This window comes from Quercus suber, unplaced genomic scaffold (genome assembly GCF_002906115.3).
Source record: "Quercus suber isolate HL8 unplaced genomic scaffold, Cork oak 2.0 scaffold_671, whole genome shotgun sequence".
NCBI classification, from domain to species: Eukaryota; Viridiplantae; Streptophyta; class Magnoliopsida; order Fagales; family Fagaceae; genus Quercus; species Quercus suber.
Window position 1 is genome coordinate 309,244 of NW_027070112.1, and position 20,664 is coordinate 329,907.

At 34.2% G+C, this 20,664-nt stretch overlaps 2 protein-coding genes across 4 annotated transcripts; both read right to left on the reverse strand.

Annotated features, from left to right (window-relative positions):
* Positions 1-945: 945 nt before the first annotated feature.
* Positions 946-9,150, reverse strand: LOC136064346 (protein FAR1-RELATED SEQUENCE 5-like). Its single transcript, XM_065765993.1, has 3 exons — positions 8,972-9,150; positions 2,758-3,224; positions 946-1,526 (listed from the first exon to the last, which is right to left on the reverse strand). The coding sequence occupies exons 1-3, from the start codon at positions 9,148-9,150 to the stop codon at positions 946-948; spliced, it is 1,227 nt and encodes a 408-aa protein (XP_065622065.1).
* A 194-nt stretch (positions 9,151-9,344) lies between these two features.
* Positions 9,345-20,464, reverse strand: LOC111986793 (transcription initiation factor TFIID subunit 6). Of its 3 annotated transcripts, XM_065765987.1 has the most exons (14): positions 20,354-20,435; positions 20,085-20,158; positions 19,770-19,973; positions 19,046-19,132; positions 18,319-18,420; positions 18,122-18,230; positions 17,668-17,771; positions 17,445-17,582; positions 17,253-17,348; positions 13,844-13,968; positions 13,045-13,177; positions 11,899-12,024; positions 11,692-11,803; positions 9,345-9,924 (listed from the first exon to the last, which is right to left on the reverse strand). In XM_065765987.1, exons 3-14 carry the CDS (start codon positions 19,893-19,895, stop codon positions 9,554-9,556), a joined length of 1,629 nt encoding a protein of 542 aa, XP_065622059.1. In that variant the 5' UTR covers positions 19,896-19,973; positions 20,085-20,158; positions 20,354-20,435; the 3' UTR covers positions 9,345-9,553. The 3 variants fall into 3 exon arrangements, with proteins under 3 accessions (XP_065622059.1, XP_023874237.2, XP_023874238.2); XM_024018469.2 differs by lacking the exon at positions 20,085-20,158 and having other exon boundaries at positions 20,354-20,464; XM_024018470.2 differs by lacking the exons at positions 20,085-20,158; positions 20,354-20,435 and adding an exon at positions 20,219-20,329.
* Positions 20,465-20,664: the final 200 nt, after the last annotated feature.

Genomic DNA, 20,664 nt, shown 5'->3' on the forward strand with positions numbered 1-20,664 from the left:
GTATTGCCTTTTTTGGGTACAAGTTCAAACTCATCACTATAACATAACTTTGCCCCATCTTTGATATCCTGTAATGGATGACCAAGCTAGAGGTATTAAATTTGGTTGAGTAGATCTGAATACACAGGTAGCCAAGTACTTAATTTCATTGTTAAAATCCTATAAGTCAAGTTCTTGATAGCATGAGAGCACCTCCCAAACCATTGAATAGCTCAGGTATAGCTGGTTCACTCTATTGCTACACACCAAAAGAGTGGAAATAAGCAAAGCACAAAATAACAAGCTTGAGCAAGCCCAAATACACAAGAATCAATCCTTGAGAGGACTAGGAAATAAGCTATTAATAATTTCTATCTTTAACTAATGAATCCCTCTCATTCAAAGCCAATAATGACAGCTCCTTCATGTTTAACTTGCTGATCCTCATCCTTAGCCTATTGCTCATCCTCATCCTTAGTCTATCCTCCCCTTGACTTTTAGATATGACTGTATTAGCTATTCGCATCATGCTATTACGCAATACTATCTTTGCCTCTTTATCATTACTAAGTGAGTGATTGTCTTGTTCGTAAGTCATCATCCTCTTTTTAGCCTCTTTTGTCCAACGTTTCAAAATGTATTGACTTGGAATTCTAGTTAAATTTTTTATGCTAAAAACCCGCAATGCATGACAACAAATAATCCCGAATGACTCAAATTTCTTACAAGAACAAGAAATATTGCTATTGAGATGATCAAACCGGACAGTGCGTACTCTTTCACTATTTTCTTCTTTGACCTCAAAAACACTAATTGTATCTTGACAATCAACTTGATCCCAAACCATGTAAGACTATTAAGAAATTGATTTTCAAATAAATTGAATATCTTACAGGTGTAAACTTGAGTTGCATGATCCAAAATGCCACTCTTCTTAATTGCTTTTTGTGGGGCACCTTACTTGCATCAAAAATCTTCATCCAACTCCGAGAACTGCATACCTGCCAATACATTTTCATATTCAAACACAAACTTAGTAAGACTAATTGATTTATTTGCTATACCATTCAAAACATGGTTCATGCTCTCACTCCTCGAGGAAGATTTAAATTTAGCTATGAAAAAATCTTTAGTGAATGCAGTGCTCCACTTATGTCGAATTTTGTACATCATATTAAGCCAGTGATGATGCTCAATATCAAATTTTTGTGTCATTTGATCCCATGTCTGCTGAGATTCCAATTCTGAATCACAATATTTTTGGCACTTGTTGAACATGTACATGAACTCTGAGTTAGAGTTTAAATCTCCTAAGCGGGAAGGAGCATTTTTTGAAATATGCCACAAACATAGCCGATGATGTGTATTTGGAAATACTTCCTCAATGGCATTTGACATAGCTTGATCCTGGTCAATGAAAATTGTTATAGGCGATCGATTCCCCATTGAGTCTAAAAATGATTTAAACAACCATTTAAATGCATCAATGGTCTCATCCAAAAGGAATGCAGATCCAAACATCACATTTTGCCAATGGTGATTAACACCTACAAATGAAGCACAAATCAAATTATATTTATTGGTACGGTATGTAGTATCAAATACTATTACATCTCCAAAACAATCATAATCAACTCTTGATCTCCCATCTCTCCAGAAAAATTTGTAATTTGATTTTCTTGATCTACTTGAACTGTGTAAAAAAAACATGGGATCTTCTGCATGCTTAGACTTAAAATGATTCAATAAGCTTTGAGCATCTCCAGCACTAATCATTGTCATCTTTTGCACATTCACACGATTATAACTGTTAGGTTCTAAAGGTTTAGGAATTTATGTATTTAGAACTCTAATTTGTAATATTGGCAAACCATGATCAAAACAATCTGCTTAGTCTTGTTAAAGTCTGCTCAAAGTTGTTTAATTATTGTAAAGTTGGAATCGAGAGACTGTAGATGCATTGGGGCATTTCGGTCTGGCTCGATCGATCGAAGAATAGATTTGATTGATCGAAAGTCGACCAGATTGTGTTTTCTGCAGTTTTTCCAACTCAGCCCTAACTCATTAAACGTTTAGGGTTTTATGTTTTTGCCCTAGGTATATAAGGCAAAACCCTAGCCACGTTTTTAGAGTTGCTCCAGTTGTATTGTTGCTCATACATTGCTGTTTTGTGTAAATCTCTTGTGAGATCTAAAGGAGCTTTCCTTTACACAAAGCTTAGGGTTTTCAAGATTGAGATTACTTCAACATCTTGATGATCAACTTGGTTGCTACCATTGAAACTTAAAGAATATCAAGCGTGGGTGCTTGTAGCTGATTAAAGAATTCAAGAAAGAAGGAGTCCGTGGATTCGGAGCTTGCACGAGGTCGTGTCAGTAAGTTCTACTAGTAGGTAGCATTAGGAAGTCGAGCGGGGAGTTTGTAAGTCCTTTTGTATGAACTTCAATTCTTTCATAGTGAATTCAGTTTTGCCTTGAGGATCGGTGGGTAAAATCCTCCCCAGGTTTTTTACCAGTTTGGTTTTCCTGGGTGATCATATCTTGTGTTATTTATTATTCCGCTGCTATATATTCTTGATATGATTGTTTGATTGTTTTAACCTAGAATTGCTTAATTTGACTAAGTAACAACTTGGCTAATTAACTAGGCTACCCAATTTGGTTGTGTGTTAAGGAGTCTAAATTTTCCATCAATAACAATCTCTTTCGGTAAAGCCCACATTGTCACTCCCTCGAACTTCTTTTGTTAGATATGAATAAGCATTCTTTGTACTTATACCTACATTCACCATGGTATCAATTACATCTGCCTTAGGTTTTGAAATACAAACACCAGATCTTAACAAATGCCTCTCTGATTGTAGTGCAAGTTCATGATTATGCTCTGGATTAAATGCAGTAACCCTCCAAACACCATTTTCAACTGTGAAACGAACATATGCTTTACAACCAGTTCTAGTCTCTAGCCTCTTCGAATATTTCTCTTTACAAAAATCTTCATCTAGTTTAAAACCCTTCTTAGAACATAGAAATTGACGTTGCTTTATGTTCTTCGTCCCATTACAATATCTAGGCTTTCCTTTTCGAATACTAAAACTCATTCGCAATGTATAATCATTATATAAAGCATATGCTTCATCTACATTATGGACCACCTTATTCAACAATTTTTCATCACTATTTTCTAGCCTTGCTACAAACATGCAATCCCCTTCAATTTCTTCAATATCACTTGTTTGCAAATAACTAAAACAATTTTTATGACAAATATAAATATTAGAAACAAAATACTAAGGAAATTATAATACAATAATTATATCATGTTTATAATTTTTTTTAATCAATATTTTCCATGTTTACAATTTTGTATGTCTTTTTAAATGCCTACGGTACACTTGATCACAAAACTCTTATGTTTAGGCACAACAATATAACAACAAAGTTTTAATATCAAATTTTTTAATATTTATTTATTTAATTATTATTATTTTTTTTTTTTGGTATAAATTAACAATACATATTGGAAAGAGCAAAAAAAAAAAAAAAATACAGCAATACATTTTTATATAGTTTTATTTGAGAGCAACTATATGACCACAAATAATTAAATATTCTTTCAAAACATAAATTAAATCAAAATAAGACAAAACAAAATTTACCTTTGTCACTTTCCAAGTCCATTATTTCTACCATGCATTTACTTGAAGCCAAAAAATATATATATATATATATATTGATTTGTTCAGTTGTTTGTTCTTTTGTCCGCCGCTTGTCTACTGCCAGAGAATTTAGGTTTGCTGTCAATGTTCTTTATGGCTTTTAAGTGTTTTTTTTTTTTCTTTTGAGAAACTTATGGCTTTTAAGTTGGGAACCCTACAGCCTATATTGCTATTATCACTTGCCATTATCACTTGCTATTATCACTTATTTTATTGACGTGGGCCCAAACCTTTTAACTGGCATGCTGAAAATTTTGAATTTGGATTCACGGTAACAGTACAACAGACGTTAAAGGCATCAATTTTTATGAGCAATCCCACTGAGGTAAGCAATTTATTATGTGTTGGCGTGCTTTTAGTGGCTGGGAGTACAAGATTAGCATGCTGATCTTGTAGTCCTAGACTACACAATAATTTCTCTTAAAAATCGCCTTGCCTCACAATTAAAAGACATTGCTTGGATAAAGTAAACAAAAGTTACCATATTTGTGACAGATAAAAAGATTCCTTTATACTTTTTTTTATGGGTGTCTATGAGCATTACCATTGGTTTTAGATATTTTACCACCTTAAACTCTAATTTAGTGTTCAATATCGGTAGAGCTAAAAGTTTATTTTTTTGCCTTCTTTCTACAATGAATTTCCAAGACTAGCAATTCACTGTAGCAAGAAGGTATAAAAAAAAAAATTTATTTTATCAATTAATTGGGTTTCGTGGCAGAGAGGGAGTGAAAAAGAAATTAATAAAAAAGTGAATGGTATTTGGCTAAAGGTAAAAATAAGACCATTAATGCAGAGTGTGTTGTGAATGTTAAATGTTAACATTTTTAACTCTACTGATGTGGATGCTCTTACCTAGTAGGTTGTAGAGATTTATAGTCTTTTAAACATATATACTAACACTATCCCTCCTTTATGAGGAGGTATATCATCCACAAGTGTGGGGTCTACCCTCATCCAAGAAAGAGGACTCATGCATCCGATATATAGTGTATTTTTCCCTCCCTCCCTTACGCAACTATTAATTGTCACACCATTCTCTCCTATAAATGATTTTTTTTACTATTATGGTACGGTTTTAAATTTAACAAAAAAATTTATCAATTTTAACAATTAAGCTAAATTTTTTTACTTTTGAACTTTTCAAAGATATATAATAATTTAGGATTATGTGTGGGTAGGATTGAGTGGGTTGAGAGAAAAATTTTAACCAATTCGCCATTGGCAAGTTGGAAATTTTTAAACCTCCATTGACTCTACAACCCCAAAAATGGTGGGTCGGCTAAAAATATGGGCTGTTTTTGACTCAATAAATTGGGTATGTTAGTTTTAGTTATGTATTGTATACTAAATTTTAAATTTTGTTTTAGCATGTCCGGATAAATTTAAGTAGTTTTATTTTCCCTAAATCTTATAAACCAATAAAGGAAATCATTGGAAGTGACCCACTTTCCCAAGATCAAAGTACACACATCTCAAACTTAAACGGCTATAAGTACTTTCTAACTTTTTCTCAAAAATAAAAAATGAAAAAAGATTGTGACTACCATAATGTGCACTATGTGTGCACAAATATATTGGGAAAGTATCATTCTTTTTTATATGTGTGTAAATTATGGAGTTAACAAAAAAAAAAAAAAAATTGATATGATATAAAGATTAAAAAGAGATGTATATATAGGCAAGTAGGGTTAGGTCTTGACAGTTAAAAAAAAATAAAATAAAATAAGAACCTCAACCTACCACCCAACTTGACTCACCACTTTAATAATTAAACCTACCCAACTCGCTCAAAAATCAATATCATATTTGTGTGAGGCAGTACAGAGTGGAGTGAGTCTAGCTGTTTATACTGATTAAGTAGTATGTTGCATAGCCCTATATAATATGTAAAGTTTATGATTATAAATTTGGGATATTGGATTTTTTTTACGTAAATGATGTAAATAGTGTGTTTTTTCTTTTGCTGAAAAATAGTGTGTTTATTTAAATTATTATTAATTTTACGTCATATAGTATAGATTGTTAATTTTTAATTTACATGAATGACCTATTTTACTTTATTTTAGTTAATTTTTATAATTATATAATATATTTATATATTAACATTTCAACCATTGAACCAATAGTTGATCCAATGAACCAATCTTTCACTCAAGTCAATCTTCAGTTCAATTCTGATAACTATGCTCTAAATTTATTTCTCAAAGTCCATTGAATTGAATAAAATACATCATCTCAAACAACTATCTCAAATCCTAAGAGATGAATATGAAAAATTAAAATTAAAATAAAAGTAAGAAAACAAAACAGAGTTTATAATCGAGCATATATGGATCCAAGTACATCCGAAAAGATAGAAAATTACAAAATTACCCCTCTAAAAATATTAATCCTTCTCTATCACCATGTCCACGTGTCTCTCTTCCTCTTCCCAGCTGGCTCACTCACTTATTTCTAGACATGGCAAAGGCAGGTCGGGTTAATCGGGTTGCTGGTCAAACAGGTCATTTTCAAACGAGTCAATTGGGTCGGGTTGGATCAAGTTGACCCGTATTTTTCAAATGAACTTAAAAAAAAAAAAAATTTACAAAAACAAATCAATGGCAACCTTTTTAGAGAAAATAAATAAAATCAATCAAGGAAATGAATTGCACCTAATGCCACTTGTTAATATCATTCCAATTTTGACAGTTTTGAGTATAACTAAAGTTCTTTATAGTCATGAAATCATGATAACAAAGTCTTCGATATTAATAAATCACTGTCAAAATGCTTGTAATTACAAATTTACAACTTCAAAGAGAGATAGATCTTAAAGAGCACCAAAAAGTATATATTTTAAGTTTACACCGCTAATAATGTCATTTCCACAAAAGTAACAAATAAATAAATAAATGTCATAGACCATGTCAAGTTATCATTCTCCTTAAGTGCACATGTTCTTATTGCATTTAAAATATTAATAATGTTAGATTATTTAGAAAAATTATTTAGGAGAAGCTGGAGCAGTGGAGGCGTAGAGCACTAAGTGAGAGGATGGAAAGCTCTTAGGTTTGTTGGTTTGGACTTTTTCTTTTAGTTTAGTATCTTCAACTTATGTTTTGTCACTTTGTGTAAGTAGACAAGTAGTGTTAGTAACTTGTTTTAATGTTAGCCTGATTTTAATGTTTTTCTATTTGCTTTGTTTATTTGTTTTCTTTTCATTTTAACTTCTTTTTTTTTTAATAAAATAAATAGGTTGTCATGTGACTTCATGTCACTATTTACTCTTATTGGCTACTGGCTAGGCAGTAGGCTGCCAACTTGCCATACTTTGTATTTTATGCACCTAGCCCCCAAATGCGTAGTCTAAATATTTTTTAGTGATTTTTTTTTTAACTGGTCGGATCATGGGTTAGCCAGGTTGGGTCGGATTGACCTACTCATATGTAAATAATATAAAATCAAATAATGCCACGTATGTCACATATGAGTAAAAATTGACATACATGGCATTATTTAATTTTATATTGTTTACATGGATATTTCAAGATTGTTAAGATTTTTTTAAATGTACCATGTCTTATAGCTAAGTAAAATTAGAGAATTTAAAAGGAAGGGAAGCCCATTCCTATCCCTAAATTTTAAAAAGAAATTTCAATAAGATAAAAATTAACGAAAAGAGAAAGAATGACAAAAGAATTAATATTTTCAATAATTAAAAAAAAAAAATTTTAGGGATGGATATATGAAACTACAAAACATGATCTGTGGATTTCCTTGTTTTTGACCCGACCTACCTCAAGCAGCCAAGTATTAAAGTTGGTCCTCTTGGGTGCATTTAAAGCCGTTTTCTTTTGACTTTGACTTTCTAGAGACATACTAAGCCTATGGATTTTTAACACAGGCCCATGGATTCACGAGGAAACCATAATGTTAATATTAATATACAAATACAAGCCTACCTTTCTTGCACAGACCCATTTCAAAAAATAGGGCCGGATAGGACTTATCACACCGTACGATCAACGAGCGATGACTCGAAATGTGCAAAAATAGTTTGATCGGATGTTCCTCTTGCATCAAACCTCAGTGATAGATGATATTTCATGGAGCAAATATACGCAACATCTTTCTTACATGATATATGATCGAAGTTCCATATGTGATACAAAGTTAATTATTAAATAGTAATAAATACCAAAAGAGAAACCTAATTTTAGTTAGAACTTGTTTAATGAAGACCAAACCTAATTTTATAAGAATTTTTTTAATGTTAGATTGTTCTACCCAAAAGGCAGTGAGTTATTATTATTTTAAACTAACATAATTTAGTATTATCTATAATTCTAAAAAGGAAATGATACAAAATTATTTAAAGAAAGTTTTTATGAGAAAAAAAAAAAATTAATGTTTTGACAGCTTTTTTTATTTCTCATATAAATGGTGTCAAAACTTACCTCAAATGGATTGTTAACTAATGTCCTAAGGACACTTGTTAGTATGGCCCATTCTAAAAACTGAATTAAAAAATATATACCAAAAGGATGTGGTGTAAAAATGTAGGTTTCAAAAATGAGTAAGACTTAACTACAGTATTTAGGTGTTGTTTTTTAGATTTCCTTCTTCAGATTCTATCATGTGACTTTTTTCTTATGAGATTGAAAGTGTATTTTTTAGTTAAATAGTCACATGTCAAAATCTGAAGAGGAGAACCTAAGAAACAATACCTAAAGTACTGTACATAAATTTTGTCATTCCAAAATTTATGTGACAAGCTGCATTAAACTAAATTATTTAAAAATCAAAATTCTTTCATTTATATTCCGTTAGATAAAAATAATTCTAATGATAATCAGCTTTACACAGTGCATCATAGACCAAAATATTACCATTAAAGTAGAAGGCATTAGCCGACCATGCACGACGATGCCTCCCGGAACCATCAAAATTGGTCGGTTTGCATAAGGAATCACAAAAACAAAGGCAAAGAGAAACCACAGGCTAAAAACTTGGTAGTGTTCGAAACTACATACATGTGTACACAATTCACTATTTCAACAATCTAACGCCACTAGACATGGTTATATATATATATGAGAAGGACACCACCTTTTCATCAAAACTTCAAAATCAAAATATACTTATTCTTAAGTTCAAAGCTACCTTTTATCTTTTCATTTCAAGGCTAAGAAAAAAATGAGTGTAGAAGTCTTGGATGCTGCCACCATCTTCAACTTTGTGGAAGACGAAGAAGCATTTAATGTCTCAATATGTGACCATTTTGCTCACCTCGACACCGACCATGACGGCCTTCTNTTGCCTATGGAATTGGGTTCTTGCCAGTTCAGATGGTCCTTGAAGAGGACAGCTTCCTCAAGAAAGCCGTGGACCGAGAGTCCATAATGACAAGGGTGACCACCATTTAAGTTTGTTGCAACCGAAATACCTAATGCTAATGCATCCTCCATGTATTACTTTCACCAAGTAAACAGTTTTATTTTAGATTTTGTTCTCCTATTTCCTAAATTTGGATCATTGTAGTAACGGAAATAAATACACTTTCTTTTGTCAGTCAACATGGTAAGAGTTCTACAGGTTATTACTATTCTTAGTGCAATGATTATTTATGATCAGTAACTATCATGGATGACTACATTACATGGATTTCTAAAAATTACAACTACTCATATATTGTCGAACACATCCAAATTCCAAATAATCTAACACATGATCAAGATCAACAATAACAATGAATGCCATAAAAATTTCGCAGAATTTTACAGAAAATTTGATCTTGAGATCTCTATCATTCAATCTTCAAATCCGTATGCATAACCATAAAAATGGAAGCTTCCATCTTTGTACCAATGGTCACAAGAACAAAGACATCTCGGGAGCTGGAATGAAGGATAAAATACCTTCACCAAACAGCTCAAGCAACGATACCAGGAGATGCCCAGAATCCAAGTCATTTTTCCATATCTGATTGAGGAGAGCTGACTTCTTCAGAGCTTGTTTATCACCTTTGTCTCTCTTACCCCTGCCATCAACTATCTCATTAGGTGTCTGTCCAGAAGATGAGGATGGACCCATGTTAGAATCACCAGGAACTGGAACCACAGATATCCCTTCCATGTGAGATGGAGAGGAATTGGTAAAAACTGGAATAATTGGACCATCAGTTGCTGTTTTCTTGTGGGGTGGCTGCTCTTCCAAGTGCTCCATGCTCTCCTTGCGCTTATCTTGGTGATTTAAATAAGGGTTAAAAAGCTGTTATAGTATGACCTCAAGTATAGGAATATTGATCAAATATTAAGTCCAAAGTTGAAAGAGGTGGATCCTGCTCAGAAATAGAATAAAACAGTTCAGGTATACTGCATTTTGCAGTTCTCCCCTTGAACATGAGCCAATTCTACAGGATCATATCCCCTACAATTGATGAACCTACAAAATCTTGAAATGAGCTAATAACAGTAAGCCACATCAATAAAAAAATGCTAAGTCAGTAATCAATAGGCCAACTCAGCTCTTAAAAATTCAACTCAGAAAATCTGACAAAATTACAACCTTTGCACCTCCCACCATAACCCCCCCTACCATAGATGCCGCGACAGTGCCATCAAGTCCAAGGCTGGAGCGGTGAGATCTCAACCTCAATCTTCACCATCTCAAAGCTGCAGCAAAAACATTAAATGAACCATGAATCTTCTCATCAATGCAATGGACACCTTTTCCCCTCACTTTTCCTCCACAAAGCCACCTTTCCCCAATCCACCAAACTCTGAATCTGCTCATAAATGAATCCAGGGACCTTCCATTCCTCTTAGTCTCCCCTTCCTCAATTACTCAATCAATTTCAACAACAGACATGCTTCAAAATCCGCATCTCAATCTATCACCCCTAGCCATTTCCAAACCTAGTGTAGGGAACGTGTGTAGGCTGAACTATTTTGGGTTTTTTAGCAATGAGGATTGCTTAGAACATTTAGTAGGTGGTTAGGCACCTCTACAAGAACACTAAGTTCCAAAGAAAAGCACACAAAGGCTTAAAATCACTAATTCTCAAAAATTGGTTACAAAATGAGAGTACAAGAGTACTTTACAATCTGTTCTACAACTAACAACCATTAGTATCTTGCCAAGTGTCAAACTAACACTGGTTACATCTAATACAAGTAACTAACTCATTAACAAGACTAACTAATTCAGATAAGAATGACTTCCATATAAGCTAACTGCCTTAAGGCTCTTGTTTGGACACAAAGATAGTTGTAACTTACTGTTCTCAACAGCTAAGGCTGCTAACTAGAACTCAAACAAAGACATCTTAAAACAGTATAGAAGATGCTCCTGCATCAAAACCAAAGCCTCATTCTTCACCTCAAACAGCACCATATCTGCTGCGACCTCCAAAATCGACATGGCAAGTAACAAGTAAGGCATCTATACGCCGAAACACGTCCCCAGATTTCATCAGTCTGGACTTGGATGCAGTGGGGTGTCCGAGGGAGAGGGGTTATTGAGGGAGGGGCAAAGGTTGTAATTTTGTTTGATTTGCTGAGTTGGATTTTAAGAGCTGAGTTGGCATATTGATTAATGGCTTAGCATTTTCTATAGATGTTACTCATTGTTATGGGCTCATTGCAGGACATTGTAGGTTCATCAATTGCAGCGGAAATAGTCCCAATTCTACCCCAATAGAAGAATCATTACAAAACACCTTTCCTTTGCATCATAAGGTGGCAAAATCTTATTACGAGTAAGAAGCACATAACATGCATGTAGCTAAGAGCTAACAACCTGACCCTTGAATATACTTGTGACCATATATGTGTGCCCAATCCTAGTATTACAAAGAAATCTTAAAACACCATTTACACAATCTTGCCCTAATTGCAATTCACTTGAAAGTTGAAACCCTACATACATTTACCAGTGTAAACACTTGAGGTAAGTTCAAATGGATTATTCAATTTAAGCCAATAAAAAAAAATCAGTATATTTCTTACTTGGCACTGTGGTAGTAACTCTTGCATTGGACCTCCAGACGGCACGTGCTGGTAGGGATGTCAGAGGTGGAAACATCTTGAGCAGATCATATATACATTGACCTGCTGCATGCTGGCAAAAGCAAGGTCTTATTACACCCATGCATCCAACTTAAAACTTCCATCAATGTAGAATTATACAAGGATTGGATAAGAAGAGAATCTCACCAGCAGGGCTCCATAAACACGCCAAGCTTCATTCCTCTTCATCTCATTCTTTTGCTTCTCAAGAAGCATCTCTGGTTCAAGAAGTCGCATATATGGCTCAAGATTTGGAAGTATAAGAATGCGAACCTACTTGTAAAGCACAGAAGCATAAAAAACAACTCAAAAACCCTGTAGATAAGTACAAATACAATGAAGAAACTCAAACATAACATCGATTCAGATACATAACAATCACCCACATCTATAAAGAGGGAAAAATAGGTACAAAATGACTCAAATGAGAGAGTTAAGATACTGCCTCAGGTTTTCATGTTTACTTTTTTCAAAGAAAGTTACCTTAGAGTTTAGACTGCGAAAGCCTCATTGCAAACGGAATTAAGTATTGTGTGACTTTCCTTAAACCAATTTTGGTATAAGAATTTGGGAAGAAACACTAAATACAATTTGAATCATAGTGGAAAAGAAACCCTATGCAGAGACTGAGGGAGATTACTTGCAAACATCATTTTTAGGGTTCAAAATTGAGAATTTCTTAAGGCTGGACCAATAAACTTCCTTGCCTGATATTACCAAATCTTAAATCTCTCATAGGGTTGCAAAGAAAATTGTTAAAGGAAAAATCAAAGAGAAAATCGTGTGAACCAAATCCTCTTTTCAAGATAAATCTTATTTGAACAAAAGACAAAAATTAATTTTAGAAAATTGAGAACTTCTCAAGACTGGACCAAGAAACCTCCTTCCTGATATTACAAATCTTAAATCTCTCATTTGGTTTCAAATAGAAAATGGTTAATAGAGAAAATAGAAAAAAAAAAATCTTTTGCAGGCTAAAGAGATTCAGATAAAAACTAAACTAGAGGAACAAGAGTTATGAAACATAATGTGAACTAAATCTTCTTTTCACAATAAATCTTATTCAAACAAAGACAAAATTTAAATCTCTCTTCTTCTATTCCATTGTCCTCTACAAGTCTAATTCCTCTTTTCACTCCCTTATCTTAAGCCAACAACAACTTAATCAGTTAAATTGGGTTCTAAAAGATAAAGCATGGACAACAATCTGTGAATTACTTTCAAACATGCATTTAATAGAAAATAAGATTTGTTTTCATCCTCAATTTCAAGGAGCATGGGAGTTGAGAATACCACATTGGGTCCTAAGGCTGCTAAGCCTTGAATTGCACCATACTGTTGAGTCAATGACCGTTTTGGGTCCAAAAATGCATTGAGCAAAGTTTTTGTCAGACGTGTCTGGAGATTGTTATAAACATGCCCAAATCTGCAATGGAATTTGACCCCCAAAAAAAAAAAAAAGAAAGATGTCAAATCTACAATAAAGTGTCTGCATGGACCATGTAATAACAGGGAAAAAATTAAAAATCTCTATTTCTAAATATGCAGAGTAACACTTTCATAACTGGAACAGTTGTAATCAGCATATTGGATTAACAGACAAATCAATTCCATTGGCAGGTCAGTCCAGGTCACCTAGAGTGAAGTCAAGTTATAGCTAAGTTACTTTTCAAACTATTTAGATGTGCAGCAGAAACCCAAAATAATCCATTTGAACAATTTGTGTTTATCTGGTCACAATGGTTGCTTTCTTTATATATAGGTATAAAAAGTTGCAGCAGGTTTGTCAGTGATCCAAATCTTGGTCTGGGAATGTCCAAGGCATCAGCCCAATAGTTTAAACAAGGAGATTGAACTGGAACGTAACACTACTGCAATGTTAGTCACATCAACCAACTTGGCAGAAAGTGGAATATGCATAAACAACGGGGTCTTCCAGTATAACATGCTTTTGAATATTATGCACGAAATAATAGTATATTGATCACATACTTGTTGCGACCATATCATCATGAGAGAGGTAATCACAACTGCACAGAAAGGAAGCCTCTTCTATTACATTTTCAACATATAACACAAGGGAAAATCTCACCTTTTGCATATTGAAGCAACCAGATTAGCTGTGAAGTCTCTAAGTTCCCAGTGGTCATCTGCAAACCTATTTCCCAACCTTTTTGCAACAAGGCATGTTACCACAGAAGGCATCAATTGGTGTAGCTGACAAGAAAACCAATAAAATTTTCAGATTCACAAATATAAGACCCTTCATAAACATTGTACACACAAATTTCATAATGATAAATCACAGTCACAAAATAGGGTAACAAATGAACAACTTGTATTGATTTATATGAAAGTGGGTACATTTCTCTGTATGACTCTTTAAAATGAAAGAATACAATAAATTCCTCTGATTTAATCTCCAAGAAGATTTACGATCCAAAGAGCTATGAAGCTTGATCTTGGATCATGCCTTGATGTCTCCATGTTGAATGCATTGTTGAACATATTTGATTTGATGCCAAGGGCTATTAGCTTAGTCTTGAACCAAATTGAAGGAACTTGAAAATCCCTACTTTGATTTGAAGTAGGAACTGGCCTTGGTTTTGAATGAGAAAGAAAGCATTTTTTTTACTTAGAGATGACTCTCTATTTCAGTAGTGATGCAGGAGGCAATAGGAAGACAGATTTATTATATTTTATTTGATTTTATGTATCAAGGGCAGTTTTGTAATTTCATAATATACTGGAATGGGCTGTGCTAACAGTCCATTAGATCTTCTTTTGGGCTTTATTTTAAGTTTGGTTATTTAGTTGGGCTTAGTAGTAAAAGCCTGAGTCCAAGTCCAAGTCTTATTAGGGTTTTAAGAAATCTTAGTTCAACTAGGATTAGGTATTAGTTTTCTATTTAAAGAGTTGTAGTACTTTCTATTGAGTTGGTTAATAATTAATGTTCTTAGAATTTAAGAGCTATGAAGCTTTCTTATGATTTGTGTGATGCAACCTTCTCCGAGGTGTATGCCAAGAAACCCTAGGTGTGATGCTTAGGAAGTCTAGATGTGATGCCTAGAATTTATCTATTTTCTTTAAATTTACTATTCATGGTTACTATTCACATCACTGTTCACAGCAACCCAAATCTTAATTTTCACCTTTGTTTTCATTTTGAAACCCTATTAATCCTTGTCCCCTTTGAAAACCCTATAACCCCTATTATTTTCTACCCTATTCCCCACCAAAACCTAACCCTAATCCTTCAAAACCCAAGTTATACCAGATCTGCCCCTGGTGTTCTAAATCAGATTTTGTTGTTCCTCCTTGTCCTACATCAGGTAGTCTATATGATTTTTCTCTCTAAGTGTTTGTCCCCTTTCTCATATGAGAAGCTTCTATTTATAGACCGCTCGATGGTCTCTAATTAGGAATTTTTTCTCAGCATTTATTGAGATTTGAGAATTAATTACAAATTTTGAATTTAATTTGGTCTTACATTTAATAAGAACCTTCCATATGAGTCTTTTCTTCTGACTCTTCATTTGAAGCTGCCACAAGGCTTTATGTGCCACATGGCTTTATGTGGCTTGTGACACATCATTCTTATGTGAGTCGGGGACAATTCAAAGGCTTGACATGTGGCTTGATTCCACTATTGACACATCATCAATTATAAGTTAACTTGATCACAAATATTTGATCATGATCAATCAAATGACTCTGAATACATCATGAAAATTTTGATGTCAACATCCATATCTTTATTGTAATAATTAAAAAGAATTCCCTCTTAGATAAACCAATAAAAGGCCCTTCACACAAATTACAAGATAAATTCATATATGTTATATTAAAAATGTGTTCAACTCAACATTTGCTTGAATTCATTGAGGAATTGCTACATCTGAATGAGGGAATCTCTTTGGTATTATTGAAAAATTATTAATTTTTTTTTACGTAAAATTTCATTCAAGAAGCTGAAAGGACACCACCCAGGTACACAGAATGTGTACAATAGGTACACCAAAATTAAACACTAAAAGTACATCAATCAAGCAAGTCAAGCAAAGAAGCAACAACCCAAAAAAAAAAAAAAAAAAACCCAAAGCATTTATCCACTCAAACAAAGACTTAAAGTTTCAGGTCATGAACTGATCTTTGACAACCTTCAAAAGCCCAAGCATTCCTCAACCACCATATACCCACCCATGAGGCAATGAGGGATCATGCTCCAAATCTCAACATTACCACACCTCCTGATCTTGCCTTTCCAAAATTCCAACTGGCTGAAAGCTCCAAACACCTTTTCGCATAACCCAATAAATCCCAAACAATGAAAATACCATGGTCCAAAGCTCTCCAACAAATGTGCAATGGAGAAGTAGATCATCAATAGTCCATCTGCAACACAAATTTATCACATCTCCACTTCCAGAGGTTATCAGTAATTACAATATTCCCCAATGCTGCTGTCCAGAGGAAAAAACTGACCTTTGTTGGAACTTTAGGCTTCCACAAACTCTTCCAAGGAAAGGAAGGGTAATCCACAATTACTCAGCCATGGACAATGAAAGTCTGAATATACAGAATGCGGTTTTATTATTGAAGAGCCAAAACTTTGACAAGGCCAAAAAGGATGAGGGTAGGGGCAATGTGAAAAGACATAGTTGCCAAGCATTCGAAGGAGATTGTGGGTCTAGAGTCTAGATAGTGCTGATTGGCAAAGGAATCATGCAGCCACCCCGTGTAGTTGGGAATATCTAACAGATTGGATATGGAATCAGATAGTCCTCTTTTCATTGTAATTTTTTAAGAGAGCTTTGTGTACACACCCTGTGTATACAAAGCCTCTCCTCTTTCTTCAATAAAGTTATTATTTATCCACACAAAAAATAAAGAAGGTTATGCTGCTTTTGTCTTCTAAAAAGATATCTCCTTCTGCAATTCAATTTCATTGTTGAACTTTCAGAATGTTCATTCCTGTTGGATCTATCATTGCTTCTTGCTCCACTTTTTCTAAAATAAAAAATAAAAATCCTTCCGCTGTAAACTCACAATCCAATTTTGATCCACACCAGAGATTATTAGATCAAATGCTTTCAAAATAGGCAGAAGATTCAGGAATATGACTGGTTAGAAGCCAGTTTCATTTGAATCAGTGGCTGTGTTCTAGGTGGTCTTCTTTGAATAACCTAGTGCCAGCCTAACAGGTCAACATATGCTACATCCACATTAAAATGCATGTTAATGGGACTGTCCTTTTGAACAACCCCCCCCCCTCCTCCCCCCCTCAAATGGTCTACCCATGTATGCTAATGTGAGAGCACCAACATGCTCCGATAAATGTAATAATCAATACCCCCAACAAATCTATTCCTCCCCCCTCAAATGGTCTACCAATAATCTCGAGGTAGAAATTAATAATGATAATCAATTTAAACAAAATTTAATCTTTATGTACATAATTAAAAAAAAAAAATCCCCCACTAAATCAGAGGTAAACTTACATAAGGCTCTATGTGAATATGAGCATTTTGAAGAAGACTCCGCACAACACGCATCAAAGCAAACAGAAGGGAATAATCACTTAAACCACGAGATACCTGAAAATATTGGATAATTTAAAGTTGTAATTAGCAACAAAAGGCCAATATTTACATCTATCAGTTTTGTTGATACTATAATCACAGAGTATTTACCTCATCAGCTATAAAGTATGTGAAATACGGAACTAATGGATGAAGTCCTGAGTCTGTTGCCAAACTCACTAATGCTTGTTTAAAAAGGACCGAATCAGCCCTACTCATGGTTAGCTCAGTGATTTTGTCAAAGTAAAGCTGCAAAGACAACAACAGAGGACACCTAACAAACTGCAGGATGAGATAAAGAATAAATTGAAAATGCACATAACATATCATATACCTGAAGCTCCCTAGACAATATGTGCTTAACTGGTAATTTAATATCAACAGGAAGTCCATCATCCTTTTGTTCATAATCTTTGACATTAGAAGGAGCTGTAATTACTGCAGACAAGGAACAGAAAAGTGCAGGTAAAAAGTTTTTATTGAATAACTGACTGATTCTCTAATTTGAATATTTAGATCTAATCCCACAAGAAAAAGCACAGATCCCAATCCATCCAAAAACCACATCATATCACACCATTCATGAAAAATCTTGTGCTATGAATGGGTAAAAAGCATGTCAGCCCCTGACACAAGTTAAACATAGAAGGGGACTCTATAAACCCAGTAAAATGCTTAGTTTGCACTCCAATCATCTACTAAAGGCTTCTCAAAGATAGATCCTAATTAGTCAAAATAACAAGTCCAGCAATGTTGTGATTGCAAGCTGTAACTATGCATATACCAACCTTCTACAGAAGCATTTTCCGGAATAGCAGGTTGTACACCTTCAATGGCTAGCCAGTGACAAAGAACGGCAGCATCAAGAGGTGCTTTTGGTAAAGGAGCCTCAATCACCTACAAGTCAGACAGAATTACTAAACCTTACAAGGTGCTGCACCCAATTAATCTGAAATGGCAATAAAAATTACCAGAAAATCCTTACATCTTTAAGATCCACATCCTTGTCATCTATGTAAAACAAATCCCTATGTCCAATAGCTCTTTTGAACCGTAGAGGACCCCCAGAGGCAAAGCCATATATTGGCTGATGCAAGAAGATTAAACAAAATGAGATTGAACAAAAGAAGTTTTCTAAAACAATGAAAATAACAATTAACAAAGTTATGCTATCATATTCATCAATAATTTCATTCAGCATCACAAGCACTAGCTAGAGTAATTATAGAATTTACAATTTATTTGCTTGTAGCCTTAGTCATGCAACTTTAAAAAGTTCTTTAAGCCTGTGAACAAAGGCAGTATTACATTTTGGTGATACACAGGACTGACCCGACCCCAAACACCCCCCCAAAAAAAAAAAAAAAAAAAAAAAAAAACCCTAAATGAAAAAACCTACAAAATACACTTCTTACTTTAACTAACATTTTGGAAGAAATACATCTAAAATTAAGACATTTGACAAGAATGTATTGTCCTTACAATAACTTGCAAAAAAGTGCAAAACCAATATATAAACTTCAGATCTGCTTATTAAGAATAAACCAAAGCACTAAACATGCTGTAGCTATCTTGCCACCTTGCAATTCTATAAAATGAAAGTGTATCCCTGGGCAAACTATAAGCATCTTAAAGATGAAAAAATGTCATAAGAAAGCAACATATTAATATGGGCCAAAAGCCATACATTCTAATCATTCTGCAAGACTAACCTCAACGTTTCTCAAGTTAAGCGCACCATCAACATCCTCTGCCGTCAATGTTGTTCTCTTAGAGTGACGCATGCATTTGACGGCCTCCTGCAATTTGTGAGAAGAAATTTTACTAGGTCTTCAGTATCTTTATTTCCTTAAATAACTGTGTTATCTCCTCCAACTGTAAGAAAACTCCTCACATTATAAGTAAAATAGAAGGGGGAAAAACAATGAAACCTAAATTCCAATATTGACATTACTAGCCTCACTTTGACAGTATAATATGCCTCTCTTTTCAATTTTACTCCTATGAAATCTATACCACATCCCAAATGTTTGCTATTCTGACTTGAATTTAAGAGACAACATCCAAGGCTTCTTGTACAGTAACACTTTCGCTAAACACAAACATCTGAGGCCACGCAATTTTGTTATAACCGGATTGCTGATTCATTTCCACAAACTGGCTCAAATGTACTTGATATCGATAATGAATCTAACATAGCTTTATGATGGAAAATGCTTTCAACAAAAATGGAAAAGCCAACCATTACTTGATGATTTCTTACACAATTAGAAACACATACTAATTCCTATATAAAAAAATAAATAAATAAATTAAAAAAAAACAATGCCCAGGAACAACCAAGCAATGCAGCCTAGCAAATCACACTTACATGTATCAAAACAGCAGTGGCTAAACAAACTCATATCAATAATATAGCATAAAGCTGAAATCTACCTGCATGATCTCACGCATTCTATATTCCACATCGGGAGCAAGAGCAAGCGCAACATCTGGAGACAAGTTGTTAATCCCAATGCTTTGTGCAATGACCTCAATGGTCTCCTTGGGCACAATACTCATTTTTCTTGTCTTCAGTATTTATCTCATTACTCAAGCACTTCAACTATCCACCCCAAACAAAAAAAGAAAAAACCTTTCCTATAACAGAACACAGGCATGTAAACAAAACCCAACAATTATTTAAGGTTGTCATAGCTCATAAACTAAAAATAAAAATAAAAAAAGAACTTGCAAGCTAAATTGACATACTTGATAGTACCATATACAACTGTGTGTGTATATTTATATGTGTATCCACATTGTTTATCTCATAATTCAAGAACCTCAAATATCAACAAAAAAAAAAAAAAAAAAAAAAACACAGGCATGTAAGAAAAACCCACCAATTATTTAAGGGGTAATAACTCAGTTAACCATAAACAAGAAAGCAGGGACACGGCAATTTGCCTGCCGTGCCCGTGTCGTAGGCGTACGGGACACCGCGAGGAGAGGGAAAAAAAAATGGTAAAAATCCTAACCTGAAACGCTGCGTTTTGAGAGCATCCCTTGCACCTAAAATCAGTTTCCTCTCTCGAACTCTCTCCTGCTCCGAGTCTCAGTCTCACTCTCTCACGCCAATCTCCTCTTCTTCTTGTCCTTCTGCCAAATATGCCCTTACATATTTTACAGTTTTCCCCTTTTGCCCCGAATTGGGTACTCTGGGTTTGGGAGATGTAAGCCCACGCACGGTAGCCACTGCCAGGTGTTTCATATTTTGGGCGTCTACCCCCTCCCTGTGTGTATGTTAATATTGATTAATAAAAGAATAAATATATAACATAGTTTTTTT